The following is a 24,689-nucleotide window of genomic DNA, read 5'->3' on the forward strand; positions in this document are numbered from 1 at the left end:
AAATCTACTAGACATTACCACTGAATAATCAGACTAATTAGGAATCCTGACCTTTACGTGACCTGTCTGAAGGCCATAGGAGGTGGTAGGGGCAGCAATAGATGATCTGACCTCTGACCTTTACCCTGACCTCTAACCCTTTTAATTGACTTGTCCGAACCGTCGAAGGGCCAGCAGTAGAGGATCTGACCTCTGACCTTCACCCTAACCTCTAACCATTTACCTTGACCTGTCCGGCTGCCGTATCAGGGGTGGTATGGCCAGCAGTAGAGGATTTGACCTCTGACCTTTCACCCCAACCTCTAACCTTTACCTTGACCTGTCCAAGCGCCGTAGCAGGTAGGGCCAGCAGTGGACGGTAACACCAGTCTGGAGGTCCTGGAGCAATATGGCGTCCTGCTCTGGCAAGAGGTACTTTCCTGTCAGCTGACATCTCTTCGACGCCTCATTGGTCTTAACTGTCACCTGGTATTGGGCTGCAGGAGCAGCAGAAGGCAGAGGGGAGGGGGAAAGATATTTTAACATAACGCTCACAATGGTTCGTTAAGGTTTATCATTCATACGTGGAGATTTATGTAGCCCTGTATCTCAAGTGAGAATTAGTTCTACACAACGTCTGTTACACAAAACTCTGACATGCTGAATAGTCAACAAAACTGTTTTTTATTTGAATAAAAAAAGCATATAAATAGATTAAACACAGAAGTCACAAGGATATTCAAATGATTTGCACAACAACTCTTATTTTCTGCTTGTTATTCTCCAGCTTGTCAGAGGGGGAGTCAACACAATCACAAAAGCACTTTGAAATGAAAGACATTTGGATAAGGTTCCCTCCTGCCTGTATAGGGCTGCTGTCAAGGAATGGGGACGTCCCAAATCACACCCTATTCGGGCCACAGAGCTCTAGTCAAAAGTAGAGCACTGTGTAGGGAATAGGGTGCCATAGTAGCAGTGCACTAGTAGTGCACTGTGTAGGGAATAGGGTGCCATAGTAGTGCACTATGTAGGAATAGGGTGCCATAGTTGTGCACTATGTAGGAATAGGGTGCCATAGTAGGGCACTATGTAGGGAATAGGGTGCCATAGTAGGCACTATGTAGGGAATAGGTGCCATAGTAGTGCACTATGTAGGGAATAGGGTGCCATAGTAGTGCACTGTGTAGGGAATAGGAGTGCCATAGTAGTGCACTGTGTGGGAATAGGCCATAGTAGTCATGTAGGAATAGGGTGCCATAGTAGTGCACTATGTAGGAATAGGGTGCCATAGTAGTGCACTATGTAGGGAATAGGTGCCATAGTAGTGCACTATGTAGGGAATAGGGTGCCATAGTAGTGCACTATGTAGGGAATAGGGTGCCATAGTAGTGCACTATGTAGGAATAGGGTGCCATAGTAGCACTATGTAGGAATAGGGTGCCATAGTAGTGCACTATGTAGGGAATAGGGTGCCATAGTAGTGCACTATGTAGGAATAGTGCCATATAGTGCACTATGTAGGAATAGGTGCCATAGTAGTGCACTATGTAGGAATAGGTGCCATAGTAGTGCACTATGTAGGGAATAGGTGCCATAGTAGTGCACTAGAATAGGGTGCCATAGTAGTGCACTATGTAGGAATAGGGTGCCATAGTAGTGCACTATGTAGGGAATAGGGTGCCATAGTAGTGCACTATGTAGGGAATAGTGCCATAGAAGTGCACTATGTAGGAATAGGTGCCATAGTATATGTAGGAATAGTGCCACAGTAGTGCACTATGTAGGGAATAGGTGCCATAGTAGTGCACTATGTAGGGAATAGGTGCCATAGTATTGCACTATGTAGGAATAGGTGCCATAGTAGTGCACTATGTAGGGAATAGGGTGCCATAGTAGTGCACTATGTAGGGAATAGTGCCATAGTAGTGCACTATGTAGGGAATAGGGTGCCATAGTAGTGCACTATGTAGGAATAGGGTGCCATAGTAGTGCACTATGTAGGAATAGGGTGCCATAGTAGTGCACTATGTAGGGAATAGGGTGCCATAGTAGTGCACTATGTAGGGAATAGGTGCCATAGTAGTGCACTATGTAGGAATAGGGTGCCATAGTAGTGCACTATGTAGGGAATAGGTGCCATAGTAGTGCACTATGTAGGGAATAGGGTGCCATAGTAGTGCACTATGTAGGGGTGCCATAGTAGTGCACTATGTAGGGGAATAGGGTGCCAGTAGCACCATGGGAATAGGGTGCCATAGTAGTGCACTATGTAGGGAATAGGGTGCCATAGTAGTGCACTATGTAGGAATAGGGTGCCATAGTAGTGCACTATGTAGGAATAGGTGCCATAGTAGTGCAATGTAGGAATAGGTGCCATAGTAGTGCACTATGTAGGGAATAGGTGCCATAGTAGCACTATGTAGGGAATAGGGTGCCATAGTAGTGCACTATGTAGGGGAATAGGGTGCCATAGTAGTGCACTATGTAGGGAATAGGTGCCATAGTAGTGCACTATGTAGGGAATAGGTGCCATAGTAGTGCACTATGTAGGAATAGGGTGCCATAGTAGTGCACTATGTAGGAATAGGGGTGCCATAGTAGTGCACTATGTAGGGAATAGGGTGCCATAGTAGTGCACTATGTAGGGAATAGGGTGCCATAGTAGTGCACTATGTAGGAATAGGGTGCCATAGTAGTGCACTATGTAGGAATAGGGTGCCATAGTAGTGCACTATGTAGGGAATCTGGTGCCAAAGTAGTGCACTATGTAGGAATAGGGTGCCATAGTTGTGCACTATGTAGGGAATAGGTGCCATAGTAGGGCACTATGTAGGAATAGGTGCCATAGTAGTGCACTATGTAGGAATAGGGTGCCATAGTAGTGCACTATGTAGGAATAGGGTGCCATAGTAGTGCACTATGTAGGGAATAGGGTGCCATAGTATGCACTATGTAGGAATAGGGTGCCATAGTAGTGCACTATGTAGGGAATAGGGTGCCATAGTAGTGCACTATGTAGGGAATAGGGTGCCATAGTAGTGCACTATGTAGGGAATAGGGTGCCATAGTAGTGCACTATGTAGGGAATAGGGTGCCATAGTAGTGCACTATGTAGGGAATAGGGTGCCATAGTAGTGCACTATGTAGGGAATAGGTGCCATAGTAGTGCACTATGTAGGGAATAGGTGCCATAGTAGGGCACTATGTAGGAATAGGGTGCCATAGTTGTGCACTATGTAGGGAATAGGTGCCATAGTAGGGCACTATGTAGGGAATAGGGTGTTATTTGGGATACAAGAGCAGTCTTTTTTGCTGTTTAATACTACAGTGATGATTAAAACCTACCCTTACCCGGAAACTATGGCAACATTCGCAAAAACTGAAAGCGCGATCCACCGCATTTAACCATGGAAACAGGTCTGGGAATATGGACATAAACAGTGTAGTTATTCCCTCTGTAAGGCAATCAAACAAGCAAAAATGCCAGTACAGGGACATGGTGAAGTCGCAATTCAACGACTCAGACACGAGACGTATGTGGTCTACAGGAAATTACAGACTACAAAAAGAAATCCAGCCACGTTACAGAAACCGACATCACGCTTCCAGACAAACTAAACACCTTTTCCCGCTTTGAGGATAATACAGACGGCGTCCCTAGCCACGTCCTCAGAGGTATACACAGACCAGCTGGCTGGTGTGTTTACGGACATATTCAATCACTCCCTATCCCAGTCTGCTGTCCCCAAATGCTTCAAGATGGCCACCATTGTTCCTGTACCCAAGAAGGCAAAGATAACTGAGCTAAATGACTACCGCCCGTAGCACTCACTTCTGTCATAATGAAGTGATTTGAGAAACTAGTCAAGGACCACATCACCTCCACCTTACCAGCCAACCTAGTCCCACTTCAGTTTGCATACCGCCCAACAGGTCCACAGACGTCGCAATCGCCATCACACTGCACACTGCCCTAACCCATCTGGACAAGAGGAATACCTATGTAAGAGTGCTGTTCATTGACTACAGCTCAGCATTCAACACCATAGTATCCTCCAAGCTCATCATCAAGCTTGAGGCACTGGCTGTCAACCCCGCTCTGTGCAACTGGGTCCTGGACTTCCTGACGGGCCGCCCCCAGGTGGTGAAGGTAGGAAACAACATCTCCACTTCACTGATTCTCAACAGCAACTGCACCGTCACCCGCAAGGCTCTCCAGAGGGTAATGAGGTCTGCACAACGCATCATCAACGAAACTACCTGCCCTCCAGGACACCTACAGCACCCGATGTCACAGGAAGGCCATAAAGATCATCAAGGACAACAACCACTCGAGCCACTGCCTGTTCACCCCGCTATCATCCAGAAGGTGAGGTCAGTACAGGTGCATCAAAGCAGGAACCGAGAGACTGAAAAACTGCTTCTATCTCAAGGCCATCAGACTGTTAAACAGCCACCACTAACTCATAGAGGCTGCAGCCTACACTGAGACCCAATCACTGGCCACTTTAAACAATGCCACTCTAAATAACTCCACTTTAATCATGTTTACATATCTTACATTACTCATATCACATGTATGTACTGTATTTTATGGGTCGACCGTCGTTCATCCACATACTTACATGTACATACAGCGCCTTGCAGAAGTATTCATCCCACTTGGTGTTTTTCCAATTATGTAGCACTACAACCTGTAATTTAAATGGATTTTTATCTGGATTTCATGTAATGGACACACACAAAATAGAGGTGTGGACTCAGTCACAAATATGATGACTTGCAACTCGACTTTGACTTTAACACGAATGACTCGTGACGTGACTTGGACGTGAGCCGTATGACTCGACCTGACTTGATACCCCCCCCCCAAGCCCAAATATAAAGACTCGACCTGACACCCCCCCAAGCCCAAATATAAAGACTCGACCTCCCCCAAGCCCAAATATAAAGACTCGACCTGACACCCCCCCCAGCCCAAATATAAATTATGCTTTAAAAAAAAAATGTGCAGCATCGACTCTTCATTTAACGGATTACAGTTTGAATCGGACGGCGGCCAATCAGTTTGAATCGGACGGCGGCCAATCAGTTTGAATCGGACGGCGGCCAATCAGTTTGAATCGGACGGCGGCCAATCAGTTTGAATCGGACGGCGGCCAATCAGTTTGAATCGGACGGTGGCCAATCAGTTTGAATCGGACGGCGGCCAATCAGTTTGAATCGGACGGCGGCCAATCAAGTTGTGCAGAGGAATGTCAGCGATGGAATGATGATACCCAGAATTATTATTTTCGGATATAAAGACGACGCTGTATCAACAAAAACGGATTGCAAATGACAAACGGAGGCGCAACAATTTCCAACTTTGTTCGACATTTGAAGCTGCACAAAGAACTGTAAGTCGTGGCTAATATAGCCGACAGCTATCCATCACCCGGGGTTGTGTGTTTATGAGTGTGTGTGACTTGTTTCATGGGTTTCTTTTTGCTGTGATGTCTGGAGCCTGTATTGTTAGGTGCCCTCCTCACTGCTTGCCTAGATTAGGTTTACAGATTGACTCGCCACCACACTGCTTGACGCTGGACAAGATCAAATGAGCACATTTGTGGCAAGAGTGCCTCCTAGAATGGTTGTGTACTCTTCCTAACCTGCTGATTACGGCGAGTGCTTGCACCTCTTGATTGAGTTTATGCTTCACACAAATCCCACTATCCCCCCCCCTCTCTCGGCTGTCCTCCACCGTTTTGAGCTTTCACTCCGTTGATAATGAATGAAGAACGGCGGTTTATTTCATCTGAGGCACCGCATTCACATACAGTGTTCCAGATAGAAATGCAATATATAGATCTGTACTCGATTCTCTATTCTACACGGCAAAGGCTGTTGTAGGTATTTCTATGCCACACCCCCACACGACCCGACCCAGCCCTGGTTCTATCTGGAACACTGTATCTGAATGGGGTGCCTCAGATGAAATAAACGGCCGTTCTTCATTCATTATCAATATTGCTCGGGACCTCCAGACTTGTTACCGTCCACTGCTGGCCCTACCACCTGCTACGACGCTTTGGACAGGTCAAGGTAAAGAGTTAGAGGTCAGGGTGAAAGGTCAGAGGTCAGAGGTAGGTATTTCCATGGAAATATAACATTTATTTGGAAAGTAATAAATATATAGATTTTTTTTTTTTTAAAGCATTCATGATTTGCTTAAATTTAATATACTAACTATTACTCTTGTTAAAAAACAAATATTAAATGGTATTACATTTGGTGAAGAGCCCCGTATGACTTGTTTAGGACTCGAAATTCAAAGTTTAGGACTTGAGACTTGACGGTCAGTACAGGTGCATCAAAGCTGGGACCGAGAGACTGGAAAACAGCTTCTATCTCAAGACCATCTGACTGTTAAACAGCCACCACTAACATTGAGTGGCTGCTGCCAACACACTGACTCAACTCCAGCCACTTTAATAATGGGAATTGATGGGAAATGATGTAAAATATATCACTAGCCACTTTAAGCAATGCTACCTAATATAATGTTTACATACCCTACATTATTCATCTCATATGAATATGTATATACTGTACTCTATATCATCTACTGCATATTTATGTAATACATGTATCACTAGCCACTTTAAACTATGCCACTTTGTTTACATACCCTACATTACTCATCTCATATGTATATACTGTACTCGATACCATCTACTGCATCTTGCCTATGCCGTTCTGTACCATCACTCATTCATATATCTTTATGTACATATTCTTCATTCCCTTACACTTGTGTGTATAAGACAAGGAATAAGGGAATTGTTAGATATTACTGCATTGTTAACTTGAAGCACAAGCATTTCGCAACACTCGCATTAACATCTGCTAACCATGTGTATGTGACAAATCCAATTTGATTTGAAAGCTCCCTAGAAAACATTTATTCGTCATCCACTCTTTGTTCTTTTTTTAAAGGCCTTTTCGTTCTGCGTTAGTTCTTCTAAAACGGCAGTGTCCTCCTCTGTTCCATTGGGCCATACTGTGTCCTGTTTCGAAACACTCAGTGCTGACAGGACAGATTACTGTGATCACAACACGTAGTTGGGCGGGACTGGAACGCATTGCCAAGATGTACCGTATCTACACTACATGACCAAAAGTATGTGGACACATGCATGTCCAACATCTCATTCCAAAATCATGTGCATTAATATGGAGTTGGTCCCCTCCCCTTTGCTGCTATAACAGCCTCCACTCTTCTGGGAAGGCTTTCCACTAGATGTTGGAACATTGCTGCTATAACAGCCTCCACTCTTCTGGGAAGGCTTTCCACTAGATGTTGGAACATTGCTGCTATAACAGCCTCCACTCTTCTGGGAAGGCTTTCCACTAGATGTTGGAACATTGCTGCTATAACAGCCTCCATTCTTCTGGGAAGGCTTTCCACTAGATGTTGGAACATTGCTGCTATAACAGCCTCCACTCTTCTGGGAAGGCTTTCCACTAGATGTTGGAACATTGCTGCTATAACAGCCTCCATTCTTCTGGGAAGGCTTTCCACTAGATGTTGGAACATTGCTGCAGGGACTTGCTTCCATTCAGCCATAAGAGCATTAGTGAGGTCGGTCACTGATGTTGGGGGTGATTAGGCCTGGCTCACAGTCAAAGTTCCAATTAGGGCTGTGGTTGTCACCGGTGATCTCCTGGCTTCCACACACAGCCAACAAACCATTTTAAAAAGTCTAATAAATCCATGTGATATAGTCTACACCATCACAATAAATCCATGTAATATAGTCTACCTACACCATCACAATAAATCCATGTGATATAGTCTACCTACACCATCACAATAAATCCATGTAATATAGTCTACACCATCACAATAAATCCATGTAATATAGTCTACACCATCACAATAAATCCATGTAATATAGTCTACACCATCACAATAAATCCATGTAATATAGTCTACACCATCACAATAAATCCATGTAATATAGTCTACCTACACCATCACAATAAATCCATGTAGTAGTCTACCTACACCATCACAATAAATCCATGTAATATAGTCTACCTACACCATCACACCTCCGGGCAGCCGAGCGGAAATGGAGGAAAACTCGCCTCCCTGCGGACCTGGCATCCTTTCACTCCCTCCTCTCTACATTTTCCTCCTCTGTCTCTGCTGCTAAAGCCACTTTCTACCACGCTAAATTCCAAGCATCTGCCTCTAACCCTAGGAAGCTCTTTGCCACCTTCTCCTCCCTCCTGAATCCTCCCCCCCCTCCTCCCTCTCTGCAGATGACTTCGTCAACCATTTTGAAAAGAAGGTCGACGACATCCGATCCTCGTTAGCTAAGTCAAACGACACCGCTGGTTCTGCTCACACTGCCCTACCCTGTGCTCTGACCTCTTTCTCCCTCTCTCTCCAGATGAAATCTCGCGTCTTGTGACGGCCGGCCGCCCAACAACCTGCCCGCTTGACCCTATCCCCTCCTCTCTTCTCCAGACCATTTCCGGAGACCTTCTCCCTTACCTCACCTCGCTCATCAACTCATCCCTGACCGCTGGCTACGTCCCTTCCGTCTTCAAGAGAGCGAGAGTTGCACCCCTTCTGAAAAAACCTACACTCGATCCCTCCGATGTCAACAATTACAGACCAGTATCCCTTCTTTCTTTTCTCTCCAAAACTCTTGAACGTGCCGTCCTTGGCCAGCTCTCCCGCTATCTCTCTCTGAATGACCTTCTTGATCCAAATCAGTCAGGTTGCAAGACTAGTCATTCAACTGAGACTGCTCTCCTCTGTATCACGGAGGCGCTCCGCACTGCTAAAGCTAACTCTCTCTCCTCTACTCTCATCCTTCTAGATCTATCGGCTGCCTTCGATACTGTGAACCATCAGATCCTCCTCTCCACCCTCTCCGAGTTGGGCATCTCCGGCGCGGCCCACGCTTGGATTGCGTCCTACCTGACAGGTCGCTCCTACCAGGTGGCGTGGCGAGAATCTGTCTCCTCACCACGCGCTCTCACCACTGGTGTCCCCCAGGGCTCTGTTCTTGGCCCTCTCCTATTCTCGCTATACACCAAGTCACTTGGCTCTGTCATAACCTCACATGGTCTCTCCTATCATTGCTATGCAGACGACACACAATTAATCTTCTCCTTTCCCCCTTCTGATGACCAGGTGGCGAATCGCATCTCTGCATGTCTGGCAGACATATCAGTGTGGATGACTGATCACCACCTCAAGCTGAACCTCGGCAAGACGGAGCTGCTCTTCCTCCCGGGGAAGGACTGCCCGTTCCATGATCTCGCCATCACGGTTGACAACTCCATTGTGTCCTCCTCCCAGAGCGCCAAGAACCTTGGCGTGATCCTGGACAACACCCTGTCGTTCTCAACCAACATCAAGGCGGTGGCCCGTTCCTGTAGGTTCATGCTCTACAACATCCGCAGAGTACGACCCTGCCTCACACAGGAAGCGGCGCAGGTCCTAATCCAGGCACTTGTCATCTCCCGTCTGGATTACTGCAACTCGCTGTTGGCTGGGCTCCCTGCCTGTGCCATTAAACCCCTTCAACTCATCCAGAACGCCGCAACCCGTCTGGTGTTCAACCTTCCCAAGTTCTCTCACGTCACCCCGCTCCTCCGTTCTCTCCACTGGCTTCCAGTTGAAGCTCGCATCCGCTACAAGACCATGGTGCTTGCCTACGGAGCTGCGAGGGGAACGGCACCTCAGTACCTCCAGGCTCTGATCAGGCCCTACACCCAAACAAGGGCACTGCGTTCATCCACCTCTGGCCTGCTCGCCTCCCTACCACTGAGGAAGTACAGCTCCCGCTCAGCCCAGTCAAAACTGTTCGCTGCTCTGGCCCCCAATGGTGGAACAAACTCCCTCACGACGCCAGGACAGCGGAGTCAATCACCACCTTCCGGAGACACCTGAAACCCCAGCTCTTTAAGGAATACCTAGGATAGGATAAGTAATCCCTCTCACCCCCCCCCCCCCTTAAGATTTAGATGCACTATTGTAAAGTGACTGTTCCACTGGATGTCATAAGGTGAATGCACCAATTTGTAAGTCGCTCTGGATAAGAGCGTCTGCTAAATGACTTAAATGTAAATGTAAAATGATGTAATATAGTCTACACCATCACAATAAATCCATGTAATATAGTCTACCTACACCATCACAATGAATCCATGTAATATAGTCTACACCATCACAATAAATCCATGTAATAGCCTACACCATCAAAATAAATCCATGTAATATAGTCTACACCATCACAATAAATCCATGTAATATAGTCTACACCATCACAATAAATCCATGTAATATAGTCTACACCATCACAATAAATCCATGTATTAAATCCATGTAATATAGTCTACACCATCACAATAAATCCATGTAATATAGTCTACCTACACCATCACAATAAATCCATGTAATATAGTCTACATACACCATCACAATAAATCCATGTAATATAGTCTACACCATCACAATAAATCCATGTAATATAGCCTACACCATCACAATAAATCCATGTAATATAGCCTACACCATCACAATAAATCCATTCTTTATTTTAGACGGGTCTAAAGAAACATGATATGAAGAAAATGTAGTCTATTTCAGAAGAATAGCATACCGAGTTGTCCTTTAGGTCCTGATCTGGCTATGCCAAATGGCTGTGGGCTTCACTAGTTCATTTAGCAGACAAGATCTGCTAAGAATTCCGTGGGATTTTTTATAGTATGAAGAATACAATTGAACAAAGCAGAATTTAAAATAAATATTTTCTTCACGATTCCAGGTAGTGCGCACATGCGGCTATTCTGTGTTGAGCGGTCAACAGAAACGGGTTCTCATATGTGCTTGATTTTAGAGTCATGAATGTAACTTTAGTTCTACATTTCTTTCTTTTTAATACATAATGCTGCAGGATGAGAGTCTGATGGTGATTTGTGTACGCACTCCAATAGTCTCTCTCATTCACAATTTGACAAGCACTTGATAATGCCTCGAATTTCACGGCGGCATCCCCCCTTCAAAAAAAAATAACTTCCTTTCGCGGACGGAGTGATGCACTGTGCCCTTTTCCCGGAGAGTGAAGAGTCTCTCACTCGCATGGCTCTCCGTCACGTGATCGGGTCTTTCTCAACAGCTACAAGTTAACACAGACACATCCGGGATGCAACTGCGCGTGCCCTTATCCAATTCCTCATATTTAAGATATTAGAACTGTCCACGTTTACTTTTAGTCAGTCAACAAGATGAGGAGGCCTAATGAATACCAAAAGCACTAGCCTATGTCAATCTACTATCCCCTATAGTACAAAAGTCAACCTATTCTATTCCTTTTATACGCAATGAGGCTGACGCAACAGATCAGAACTATTAGGCTATTTCTTCACATATGTGCAGCGATGTGCACACAGCGGTAGGCTATACACGTCAATGTTCAAATTAGCAAGATAACGCCATTATCACCAGCGACCCCTAAAGAGGTTATGTAAACGCCATTATCACCAGTGACCCCTAAAGAGGTTATGTAAAATTCCATTATCACCAGCGACCCCTAAAGAGGTTATGTAAACGCCATTATCACCAGTGACCCCTAAAGAGGTTATGTAAACGCCATTATCACCAGCGACCCCTAGAGAGGTTATGTAAACGCCATTATCACCAGCGACCCCTAAAGAGGTTATGTAAACGCCATTATCACCAGCGACCCCTAAAGAGGTTATGTAAACGCCATTATCACCAGCGACCCCTAGAGAGGTTATGTAAACGCCATTATCACCAGCGACCCCTAAAGAGGTTATGTAAACGCCATTATCACCAGCGACCCCTAAAGAGGTTATGTAAACGCCATTATCACCAGCGACCGCTAAAGAGGTTATGTAAACGCCATTATCACCAGCGACCCCTAAAGAGGTTATGTAAACGCCATTATCACCAGCGACCCCTAGAGAGGTTATGTAAACGCCATTATCACCAGCGACCCCTAAAGAGGTTATGTAAACGCCATTATCACCAGCGACCCCTAAAGAGGTTATGTAAACGCCATTATCACCAGCGACCCCTAGAGAGGTTATGTAAACGCCATTATCACCAGCGACCACAAATGCAATTATACATGTAATGTTTTTATTATAAAGGTGCATTTTTTATGGTGAAAATTATCTTCCCCAAACTCAAAACGTGCAGCGTGCATATATATGCCAGTTCGGCTCCACACCCCTTGTAAAGCAGATAAATGTGCTTCATTTTAATTGGTTATTAGGGCATTTTAAGTTGTGATACAAACCTTATTAAAACATACAGGCCTATGGGCTAGGCTACATGAGGTGTGATACTAACCTTATTAAAACATAAAGGCCTATGGGCTAGGCTACATGAGGTGTGATACTAACCTTATAGGACTATGGGCTAGACTACATGAGGTGTGATACTAACCTTATAGGACTATGGGCTAGACTACATGAGGTGTGATACTAACCTTATAGGACTATGGGCTAGGCTACATGAGGTGTGATACTAACCTTATAGGACTATGGGCTAGACTACATGAGGTGTGATACTAACCTTATAGGACTATGGGCTAGACTACATGAGGTGTGATACTAACCTTATAGGACTATGGGCTAGGCTACATGAGGTGTGATACTAACCTTATTAAAACATATAGGACTATGGGCTAGGCTACATGAGGTGTGATACTAACCTTATTAAAACATACAGGCCTATGGGCTAGGCTACAAGAGGTGTGATACTAACCTTATTAAAACACACAGGCCTATGGGCTAGGCTACATGAGGTGTGATACTAACCTTATTAAAACATACAGGCCTATGGGCTAGGCTACAAGAGGTGTGATACTAACCTTATTAAAACATACAGGCCTATGGGCTAGGCTACAAGAGGTGTGATACTAACCTTATTAAAACATACAGGCCTATGGGCTAGGCTACATGAGGTGTGATACTAACCTTATTAAAACATACAGGACTATGGGCTAGGCTACATGAGGTGTGATACTAACCTTATTAAAACATACAGGACTATGGGCTAGGCTACATGAGGTGTGATACTAACCTTATTAAAACATACAGGACTATGGGCTAGACTACATGAGGTGTGATACTAACCTTATTAAAACATACAGGACTATGGGCTAGACTACATGAGGTGTGATACTAACCTTATTAAAACATACAGGACTATGGGCTAGACTACATGAGGTGTGATACTAACCTTATTAAAACATACAGGCCTATAAAACATAGGTGTGATACTAACCTTATTAAAACATACAGGCCTATGGGCTAGACTACATGAGGTGTGATACTAACCTTATTAAAACATATAGGCCTATGGGCTAGGCTACATGAGGTGTGATACTAACCTTATTAAAACATACAGGACTATGGGCTAGACTACATGAGGTGTGATACTAACCTTATTAAAACATACAGGACTATGGGCTAGACTACATGAGGTGTGATACTAACCTTATTAAAACATACAGGACTATGGGCTAGACTACATGAGGTGTGATACTATGGTTCGAACAAGTGGCAAAACAAGGCATTGTTTCTTATGCTGGGCATCATTCACAAGTTATAATATCATAATAATATCTCATTAGCCTATCAAGTGGCTAATATTGTCACCCATCAGACTATTCTTGATTTAATCTTGTCTTTACATGTACTAAATAATATGTGTGACATTAGTTTCAATTTAGAATGGACCCATCATCATGCACCCGTATCAAACAGGGACAGGGGAAAAAAACATGTCATCGATGCACTTAAATAGCGAATGGAGGACGCTTTTCCTGTGGTTTATTTTCATGCCAGCCAGGTAGGCTGTATACCGGTTGTCAAGAGAAGCAATGTGCTTAATATTATTAGCCCTGGCTCTAATTTATCCCAAGGGTGTTCGATGGGGTTGAGGTCAGGACTCTTTTGCAGCCCAGTCAAGTTCCTTCACAACGATCTCAACAAACCGTGCTGTAGTGTTAAGACTTCCCTTCGCTGGAACTAAGGGGCCTGAACTATGAAAAACAGCCCCAGACAATTATTCCTCCTCCACCAAACTTTACAGTTGGCACTATGCATTGGGGCAGTTAGCGTTCTCCTGGCATCTGCCAAACCCACATTCATCTGTCATGATTCATCACTCCAGAGAAGGCGTTTCCACTGCTCCAGAGACCAACGACAGTGAGCTTTACATCACTCCAGCATGGGCATCTTAGCCTTGTGTGCGGCAGCTCGACATTGAAACCAATTTCATGCAGCTCCTGACGAACAGTCCTGTTGTTGCTTCCAGAGGCAGTTTGAAAAGATAGGCAATTTTTACACGCTTCGGCACTCGGCTGTCTCGTTCTGTGAGCTTGTGTGGCCTACCACTTCACAGCTGAGCCGTTGTTGCTCCTAGACGTTTCCACTTCACAATAACAGCACTTACAGTTGACCGGGGTCAGCTCTATCAGGGAAGATATTTGACGAACTGACTTGTTGGAAAGGTTGCATGCTATGATGGTGCCACGTTGTCACTGAGCTTTTCAGTAAGGGCCATTCTACTGCCAATGTTTGTCTAGGGAGATTGCATGGCTGTGTGCTCATTTGTATACACCTGTCAGCAACGCGTCTGGCTCTAATAGCCAAATCCACATGCTGTTGTATAAAGTGTATACAGTATGTGTGTGTGTGTGTGTGCTGGTTGGTGGGTTTGCTGGTGTGTGTGTGTGTTGGTTTGCTGGTGTGTTGGTTTGCTGGTGTGTGGTTGGGTTGGTGTGTTGGTGTGTGGTTGGGTTGGTGTGTGGTTGGATGGGTGTGTTGGTGTGTGGTTGGATGGGTGTGTTGGTGTGTGGTTGGATGGGTGTGTTGGTGTGTGGTTGGATGGGTGTGTTGGTGTGTGGTTGGGTTGGTGTGTTGGTGTGTGATTGGATGGGTGTGTTGGTGTGTGGTTGGGTGGGTGTGTTGGTGTGTGGTTGGGTGGGTGTGTTGGTGTGTGGTTGGGTGGGTGTGTTGGTGTGTGGTTGGATGGGTGTGTTGGTGTGTGGTTGGGTTGGTGTGTGGTTGGATGGGTGTGTTGGTGTGTGGTTGGATGGGTGTGTTGGTGTGTGGTTGGATGGGTGTGTTGGTGTGTGGTTGGATGGGTGTGTTGGTGGTGTGTGGTTGGATGGGTGTGTTGGTGTGTGGTTGGTGTTAGTGTGTGGTTGGGTGGGTGTGTTGGTGTGTCAGTGTGGTTGGGTGGGTGTGTTGGTGTGGGTGTTAGTGGGTGTGCTGGTGTGTCAGTGTGGTTGGGTGGGTGTGTTGGTGTGTGTGTTGGTGTGTGTGTGTGGTTGGGTAGGTGTGTCAGTTTGGTTGGGTGGGTGTGGGTTTGTGTGTTGGTGTGGGTGTGTGTTGGGTGTGTGTGTTGGTGTGTGTGTGTGGTTGGGTAGGTGTGTCAGTTTGGGTTGGTGGGTGTGTGGTTGGGTGGGTGTGTGGTTGGGTGGGTGTGTGGTTGGGTGGGTGTGTGGGTGGGTGTGTTGGTGTGTGGTTGGGTGGGTGTGTGGTTGGGTGGGTGTGTTGTTGGGTGGGTGGGTGTGTTGTTGGGTGGTTGGGTGGGTGTGTGGTTGGGTGGGTGTGTTGGTGGGTGGGTGGGTGGGTGGGTGGGTGGGTGGGTGGGTGTGTTGTTGGGTTGTTGGGTGGGTGTGTTGGTGGGTGATTGTGTGGGTGTGTGGTTGGGTGGGTGTGTTGGTGGGTGGGTGTGTTGGTGGGTGGGTGTGTTGGTGGGTGGGTGTGTTGGTGGGTGGGTGTGTTGGTGGGTGTGTTGTTGGGTTGTTGGGTGGGTGTGTTGGTGGGTGGGTGTGTTGTTGGGTTGTTGGGTGCGTGTGTTGGTGGGTGGGTGTGTTGTTGGGTGGGTGTGTTGGTGGGTGGGTGTGTTGGTGTGTGGTTGGGTGGGTGTGTGGTTGGGTGGGTGTGTGGTTGGGTGGGCGTGTGGCTGGGTTGTGTGTGTGTGGTTGGGTGGGTGTGTTGTTGGGTGGGTGGGTGTGTTGTTGGGTGGGTGGGTGTGTTGTTGGGTGGGTGGGTGTGTGGTTGGGTGGGTGTGTGGTTGGGTGGGTGTGTGGTTGGGTGGGTGTGTGGCTGGGTTGGTGTGTGGCTGGGTTGGTGTGTGTGTGGTTGGGTGGGTGTGTTGTTGGGTGGGTGGGTGTGCTGTTGGGTGGGTGTGTTGGTGGGTGGGTGTGTTGGTGGGTGGGTGTGTATTCTATGTACCTGTCTTCCAGGTAGCATACAGCTCATTCTCCTCCATGGGTATCCCCATCCCACCTCCTCTCTCCTTCTCTCTGGTCTCTGCGTGTCCAGGCTCTTTCTGCAGCAGAAGGAAAGGAGGGTGATATGATACTAGAGAATACCACTATTGATGCTAAAACATAATGCTCATATATATGAATGAGAGGCCCAGACACACAGGGTATTGTTCTGATTTCACAGAAGTCTTTGTCAAGTGGCAGAGCATTGTAAACGTTAGATTAAATTATAATTAGTAACCGTTCTGATCTACGGCCAGTTTTTCTTTATAATCATAAAGAATATGATTACATGGAAAGGGGGAGATGACCCTAGATCAGAGATGACTCTAGATCAGAGATGACCCTGTGTCAGAGATGACCCTAGATCAGAGATGACCCTAGATCAGAGATGACTCTAGATCAGAGATGACCCTGTATCAGAGATGACCCTGTATCAGAGATGACCCTGTATCAGAGATGACCCTAGATCAGAGATGACCCTAGATCAGAGATGACCCTAGATCAGAGATGACCCTAGATCAGAGATGACTCTAGATCAGAGATGACTCTAGATCAGAGATGACCCTGTATCAGAGATGACCCTGTATCAGAGATGACCCTAGATCAGAGATGACCCTAGATCAGAGATGACTCTAGATCAGAGATGACCCTGTATCAGAGATGACCCTAGATCAGAGATGACCCTAGATCAGAGATGACTCTAGATCAGAGATGACCCTGTATCAGAGATGACCCTGTATCAGAGATGACCCTAGATCAGAGATGACTCTAGATCAGAGATGACCCTGTATCAGAGATGACCCTGTATCAGAGATGACCCTAGATCAGAGATGACCCTAGATCAGAGATGACCCTAGATCAGAGATGACCCTAGATCAGAGATGACAGGGTGGCTAGGGGGAGGAGAGACAGGCTAGGGGGAGGGGAGACAGGCTAGGGGGAGGGAGATGGGGTTTGAGAGGAGGCTAGGGGGAGGGAGACAGGCAAGGGGGAGGGGAGACAGGCTAGGGGGAGGGAGACAGGCAAGGGGGAGGGGTGACATGCTGGGGGAGTTGAGACAGGCTAGGGGGAAGGGAGGCAGGCTAGGGGGAGGGGAGACAGGCTAGGGGGAGGAGAGACAGGCTAGGGGGAGGGGAGACAGGGTTTGTGTAAGCAGCAGTAAAGAGAAGGAGAAGTAAGGAGTTGACCAACTGTTACCACCAGGACTACTGTTACCACCAGGACTACTGTTACCACCAGGACTACTGTTACCACCAGGACTACTGTTACCACCAGGACTACTGTTACCACCAGGACTACTGTTACCACCAGGACTACTGTTATCACCAGGACTACTGTTACCACCAGGACTACTGTTACCACCAGGACTACTGTTATCACCAGGACTACTGTTATCACCAGGACTACTGTTACCACCAGGACTACTGTTACCACCAGGACTACTGTCACCACCAGGACTACTGTCACCACCAGGACTACTGTTACCACCAGGACTACTGTTACCACCAGGACTACTGTTACCACCAGGACTACTGTTACCACCAGGACTACTGTTACCACCAGGACTACTGTTACCACCAGGACTCTACTTCCTCATTGTTGCCAGTGGGTTTGTGGCTCCCTATTGGCTCCTGCTCAAAATGAGGGAAGTACAATGAATAAGGTGCCCTATAGGGAATAGGGCGCATTTGCTACTAGCCCCTTGTAGCCCTTTCTAATGTTGTTTTATGAATACTAGCCCCTTATAGTCCCCTCCTCCCTGTGTACCTGGAAGGTAGGAGCGACAGAGATAAACACTATTTATATAGTACCCTCCGGGAAGATAAAAAACACATACGGCCCCTACCTGGAAGATAGAAAACACATACGGCCCCTACCTGGAAGATAGAAAACACATACGGCCCCTACCGGGAAGATAGAAAACACATACGGCCCCTACCGGGAAGATAGAAAACACATACGGCCCCTACCGGGAAGATAGAAAACACATACGGCCCCTACCGGAAAGATAGAAAACACATACGGCCCCTACCTGGAAGGCCAGTTGGCAGAGAGACCCTACCTGGAAGGCCAGTTGGCAGAGAGCCCCTACCTGGAAGGCCAGTTGGCAGAGAGCCCCTACCTGGAAGGCCAGTTGGCAGAGAGCCCCTACCTGGAAGGCTAGTTGGCAGAGAGCCCCTACCTGGAAGGCTAGTTGGCAGAGAGCCCCTACCTGGAAGGCTAGTTGGCAGAGAGCCCCTACCTGGAAGGCCAGTTGGCAGAGAGCCCCTACCTGGAAGGCCAGTTGGCAGAGAGCCCATACCTGGAAGGCTAGTTGGCAGAGAGCCCCTACCTGGAAGGCTAGTTGGCGCAGAGAGCCCCTACCTGGAAGGCCAGTTGGCAGAGAGCCCCTACCTGGAAGGCCAGTTGGCAGAGAGCCCCAACCCAGTCATGGTAGTTCTCTGAGGCCAGGATGTATCTTCTTTGTGTGGTGTTCAGGTCGAACGCTCTACAGTCTGGAGGCAGGTCAAAGGTCAACAAGTTTATTTTAGGAAAAAAAGAGAACTAAAGCGGGCAAATAAATGTAATAAACCAACATTTAAACAGATAAACTGCCTTAATAAATCAGGGGTTCAACTGTTTCTCAGATTGCAGAGAGTTTACACTCTCTGAAACACTGATATTAACAGATTAAGGACCGGTTTCATAGACAGATTAAGGACTGGTTTCATAGACAGTTTAAGGACTGGTTTCATAGACAGATTAAGGATTGGTTTCATAGACAGATTAAGGACTGGTTTCATAGACAGATTAAGGACTGGTTTCATTGACAGATTAAGGATTGATTTCATAGACAGATTAAGGACTGGTTTCATGGACAGATTAAGGACTGGTTTCATATACAGATTAAGGACTGGTTTCATGGACAGATTAAGGACCGGTTTCATAGACAGATTAAGGACTGGTTTCATAGACAGTTTAAGGACTGGTTTCATAGACAGATTAAGGACTGGTTTCATAGACAGATTAAGGACTGGTTTCATGGACAGATTAAGGACTGGTTTCATATACAGATTAAGGACTGGTTTCATGGACAGATTAAGGACTGGTTTCATAGACAGTTTAAGGACTGGTTTCATAGACAGATTAAGGACAGGTTTCATAGACAGATTAAGGACCGGTTTCATAGACAGTTTAAGGACTGGTTTCATAGACAGATTAAGGACAGGTTTCATAGACAGATTAAGGACCGGTTTCATAGACAGATTAAGGACTGGTTTCATGGACAGATTAAGGACTGGTTTCATGGATAGATTAAGGACTGGTTTCATGGACAGATTAAGGACTGGTTTCATGGACAGATTAAGGACTGGTTTCATGGACAGATTAAGGACCGGTTTCATGGACAGATTAAGGACTGGTTTCATAGACAGATTAAGGACTGGTTTCATCGACAGATTAAGCCTAGTACTGGACTAAAAACACTATACCATCGTTAGGTAGTGCTGGAGCGCATCTCTCCTCTGGGGCCAGGGTAACACTGAGGCAGTCACACAGTTGAACAATCCTCCTACACTGGGTGGATTTGGACTTGGTGGTTGTGTGGCCTCCGTCAAGGATGTCGTGGAATTCGACTCGACCGATGCCGAAAATGCTAGTGGGGTAGAGAACGATCCACGTCTTCCTCCACGTTTTCTGTGGTGGACGGATACAGCAGTCAATCACGACGAATTGTTCTTTAAGCGTTGAAAGAAACTTCCATGACATCACTTTGAACTTGTAATCAGACGTGAATAGCCTTCAACATTTCTTCCAAGATTAGTAAAGACTATCATCTATTAGCTCAGTAAAGTCCTGCAGATAATACAGCATCTCCGTAAACACTCACCTTTCCAAACTTGTTTCCCTTAACGTAGAGCATCCCCTCCTTGAAAACAACCTCCATCCTCTCCCTCTGTGTGAGGCAATCAAACAGTTCTTGACCTTCACCCGAGTGTAGCCTACGTCCTCTCTCAAGTCTGTTAGGTTATCCTCTAGTAAAACGTTGTAGTCTTTGTTCTAATTTCTGTTAGGTTATCCTTCCCTAAAACTCTGTAGTCTTTGTTCTAATTTCTGTTAGGTTATCCTCTAGTAAAACGTTGTAGTCTTTGTTCTAATTTCTGTTAGGTTATCCTTCCCTAAAACTCTGTAGTCTTTGTTCTAATTTCTGTTAGGTTATCCTTCCCTAAAATGCTGTAGTCTTTGTTCTAATTTCTGTTAGGTTATCCTCTAGTAAAACGCTGTAGTCTTTGTTCTAATTTCTGTTAGGTTATCCTCTAGTAAAACTCTGTAGTCTTTGTTCTAATTTCTGTTAGGTTATCCTCTAGTAAAACGCTGTAGTCTTTGTTCTAATTTCTGTTAGGTTATCCTCTAGTAAAACACTGTAGTCTTTGTTCTAATTTCTGTTAGGTTATCCTCTAGTAAAACTCTGTAGTCTTTGTTCTAATTTCTGTTAGGTTATCCTCTAGTAAAACGCTGTAGTCTTTGTTCTAATTTCTGTTAGGTTATCCTCTAGTAAAACACTAGTCTTTGTTCTAATTTCTGTTAGGTTATCCTCTAGTAAAACTCTGTAGTCTTTGTTCGAATTTCTGTTAGGTTATCCTCTAGTAAAACTCTGTAGTCTTTGTTCTAATTTCTGTTAGGTTATCCTCTAGTAAAACGCTGTAGTCTTTGTTCTAATTTCTGTTAGGTTATCCTTCCCTAAAACACTGTAGTCTTTGTTCTAATTTCTGTTAGGTTATCCTCTAGTAAAAGGCTGTAGTCTTTGTTCTAATTTCTGTTAGGTTATCCTCTAGTAAAACACTAGTCTTTGTTCTAATTTCTGTTAGGTTATCCTCTAGTAAAACTCTGTAGTCTTTGTTCGAATTTCTGTTAGGTTATCCTCTAGTAAAACTCTGTAGTCTTTGTTCTAATTTCTGTTAGGTTATCCTCTAGTAAAACGCTGTAGTCTTTGTTCTAATTTCTGTTAGGTTATCCTCTAGTAAAACGCTGTAGTCTTTGTTCTAATTTCTGTTAGGTTATCCTCTAGTAAAACGCTGTAGTCTTTGTTCTAATTTCTGTTAGGTTATCCTTCCCTAAAACTCTGTAGTCTTTGTTCTAATTTCTGTTAGTTAGGTTAACCACCAGCGCCTCAGAGTTCAGCACCCTCCCCAAGTCTGCGTTAATACGGTCACATTCACCACTACCAACTGACAGTCAAGTCCCTTCCCCCCAGTCTCTCCACTGCAGCTGTGTTCCAGTCAACACAGCAGTCTGAGGTGATAGTGAACCTACAGATCAGCAGTAGCAAGTGATCTGAGCTTCCCTTCCTTCCCCTCTACAACACGTCATTTACCAGAGAAAGATACTCTTTTTCTCTCCATCTGACTTAAAAAAAAAAAAAAAAAGTATACATGCATCACCAGAAAGACATGCGAAAAATAAACAAGTAGATATATTTGATAAATTAAAAACAGATCGTACTGACATGATTAAACTCGTTCTTAGTAATTATCTAAAAATTCTTATCGTGTTCACCATGGTTACGGAAGACACTCACACTTCCCTTTCTGAGAGTAATTCTATCGAAGACCGTGGTATTTCAACACACATTGCTACAGTCCGAAGTTACTAAATCTTTCCACCGTCCATTAAAACGACTTCTAGTATGAAAGTCTGATGTGGATCGTAAAATTGATTTATTAACGTTGCAGAGAAACGTAAAATTACATTTATAATACAAAACAGATAAAGAGAAATCAAGAGAGTTGCACAAAAAAATAGTTCAACCTTTTATACATACAGAGCGATTCTGTCTTTATCTTATCAGCCCCAGAGACAAGACAAATACATGTTACTTCCTCAATTCTCTGAGAAACGAGGCCATGACAACCATGTATAGCAACCTGCTGGGTCAAAATGTTACGTCTAATAATATTTGACATGCACTTCGGGACAATCCCAATTGGTCCCCATTGTACCTGGCAAAACAAACCAGGCACAGCATTAAGTAGGTGACAGTATTCAGTGTTGTACATTCAGAAGTCCATGGAGCTGTGTGCCAGGTAGTCTTTCCGTCCGATATTGGTGACCTGTTTGGTCTGCATGGCTTCCAGTTTGGGACAGTCTGTGATACGATGACCAAGACCACCGCAGAATGTACAGCCTCTCTCTCCTGGGGAACAGTAGCAAGAAAGACAGCAGGAAGGTTAGAATGGCGGAGGAACCAAGAGATGGCAGACATCTGGGCTACTAAAATCATAGTTACAAGCAATACGCTTTTCATTTTAAATAGTAACTTCTGTGAATAGAAACGGAGAAATGAGTGACAGAGAAGCAGCAGATAGAAATATATGAACAGAAAGAGAAACACAAACAGTTGAAGTTGGGAAGTTCACATCCACTGAGGTTGGAGTCATTAAAACTCGTTTTTCAACCACTCCACACATTTCTTGTTAACAAACTATAGTTTTGGCAAGTCGGTTAGGACATCTACTTTGTGCACGACACAAGTCATTTCACCATCAATTGTTTACAGACAGATTATTTCCCTTATAATTCACTGGATCACAATTCCAGTGGGTCAGAAGTTTTCATACACAAAGTGGAATGTGCCTTTAAACAGCTTGGAAAATTCCAGAAAATGATGTCATGGCTTTAGAAGCTTCTGATAGGTTAATTGACATCATTTGAGTCAATTAGAGGTGTACCTGTGGATGTATTTCAAACTCAGTGCCTCTGCCTTTGCTTGACATCATGGGAGAATCAAAAGAAATCAGCCAAGACCTCAGAACAAAAAATTGTAGACCGCCACAAGTCTGGTTCATCCTTCGGAGCAATTTCCAAACACCTGAAGGTTCCACGTTCAACTGTACAAGCAATAGTATGCAAGTATAAACACCATGGGACCACGCAGCCGTCATACCGCTCAGGAAGGAGACGCGTTCTGTCTCCTAGAGATGAACATACTTTGGTGCGAAAAGTGCAAATCAATCACAGAACAACAGCAAAGGACCTTGTGAAGATGCTGGAGGAAACAGGTACAAAAGTATCCACAGTGAAACAAGTCCTATATCAACATAACCTGAAAGGCCGTTCAGCAAGGAAGAAGCCACTGCTCTAAAACCGCCATCAAAAAGCCAGACTACGGTTTGCAACTGAACATGGGGACAAAGATTGTACTTTTTGGAGAAATGTCCTCTGGTCTGATGAAACAACAATAGAACTGTTTGGCCATAATGACCATCGTTATGTTTGGAGGAAAAAGGGGGAGGCTTGCAAGCCTAAGAACAGCATCCCAACCGTGAAGCACGGGGGTGGCAGCATCATGTTGTGGAGGTGCTTTGCTGCAGGAGGGATTGGTGCACTTCACAAAATAGATGGCATCATGAGGTAGGAACATTATGTGGATATATTGAAGCAACATCTCAAGACATCAATCAGGAAGTTAAAGCTTGGACGTAAATGGGTCTTCCAAATGGACAATGACCCCAAGCAAACATCCAAAGTTGTGGCAAAATGGCTTAAGGACAACAAAGTCAAGGTATTGGAGTGGCCATCACAAAGCCCTGACCTCAATCCTATAGAAGATTTGTGGGCAGAACTGACAAAGCATGATCGAGCAAGGAGGCCTACAAACCTGACTCAGTTACACCAGCTCTGTCAGGAGGGCTACAAACCTGACTCAGTTACACCAGCTCTGTCAGGAGGAATGGGCCAAAATTCACGCAACTTATGGGAAGCTTGTGGAAGGCTACCCGAAACGTTTGACCCAAGTTAATCAATTTAAAGTCAATGCGACCAAATACTAATTGACTGTATGTAAACTTCTGACCCACTGGGAATGTGATGAAAGAAATAAAAGCTGAAATAAATAATTCTCTCAACTATTATTCTGACATTTCACATTCTTAAAATAAAGTGGTGATCCAAACTGACCTAAAACAGGCGATTTTACTAGGATTAAAAGTAAGGAATTGTGAAAAACTGAGTTTAAATGTATTTGGCAAAGGTGTATGTAGACTTCTGCCTTCAACTGTATATATGTGCATATATATATATATATATATATATATATATATATATATATATATATATATAGAGAGAGAGAGAGAGAGAGAGAGAGAGAGAGAGCGAGAGAAAGGAAGGAGGGAGAGTAAGTAGCAGAACGAAACCAGGATAGTACGCGTTACCTCCGATATCCAGCATGGTCTCGTCTCCTGTCTGTAGGACCTGTAGAACAGGGGGAACCTTTTGCTTGGCTTCTATCAGCAGGGCCTTCAGATCCATCAGCACCGACTCATCTACAGGGAGATGTCAGGGTTGTGAACAATAAGAACCAAAATAAAAGGACTGCAATAGCGAGGAACTACCTGGACTTATCCAAAC

At 45.1% G+C, this 24,689-nt stretch overlaps 1 protein-coding gene and 1 pseudogene across 1 annotated transcript; both read right to left on the reverse strand.

The window, feature by feature from the left end:
* Window positions 1-313: 313 nt before the first annotated feature.
* LOC124025131 (docking protein 3-like) lies at window positions 314-21,836 on the reverse strand (the record flags this gene model as incomplete). Its single annotated transcript, XM_046338798.1, has 5 exons — window positions 20,173-21,836; window positions 19,775-19,979; window positions 18,699-18,799; window positions 16,267-16,363; window positions 314-476 (listed from the first exon to the last, which is right to left on the reverse strand). Coding segments are annotated over exons 1-5 (623 nt in total), but the record flags the coding sequence as incomplete, so codon positions are not given.
* A 343-nt stretch (window positions 21,837-22,179) lies between these two features.
* Window positions 22,180-24,689, reverse strand: part of LOC124025132 — a 47,859-nt pseudogene continuing 45,349 nt past the window's right edge.

The sequence above is a fragment of the Oncorhynchus gorbuscha genome, unplaced genomic scaffold (assembly GCF_021184085.1).
Source record: "Oncorhynchus gorbuscha isolate QuinsamMale2020 ecotype Even-year unplaced genomic scaffold, OgorEven_v1.0 Un_scaffold_2191, whole genome shotgun sequence".
NCBI lineage: Eukaryota > Metazoa > Chordata > Actinopteri > Salmoniformes > Salmonidae > Oncorhynchus > Oncorhynchus gorbuscha.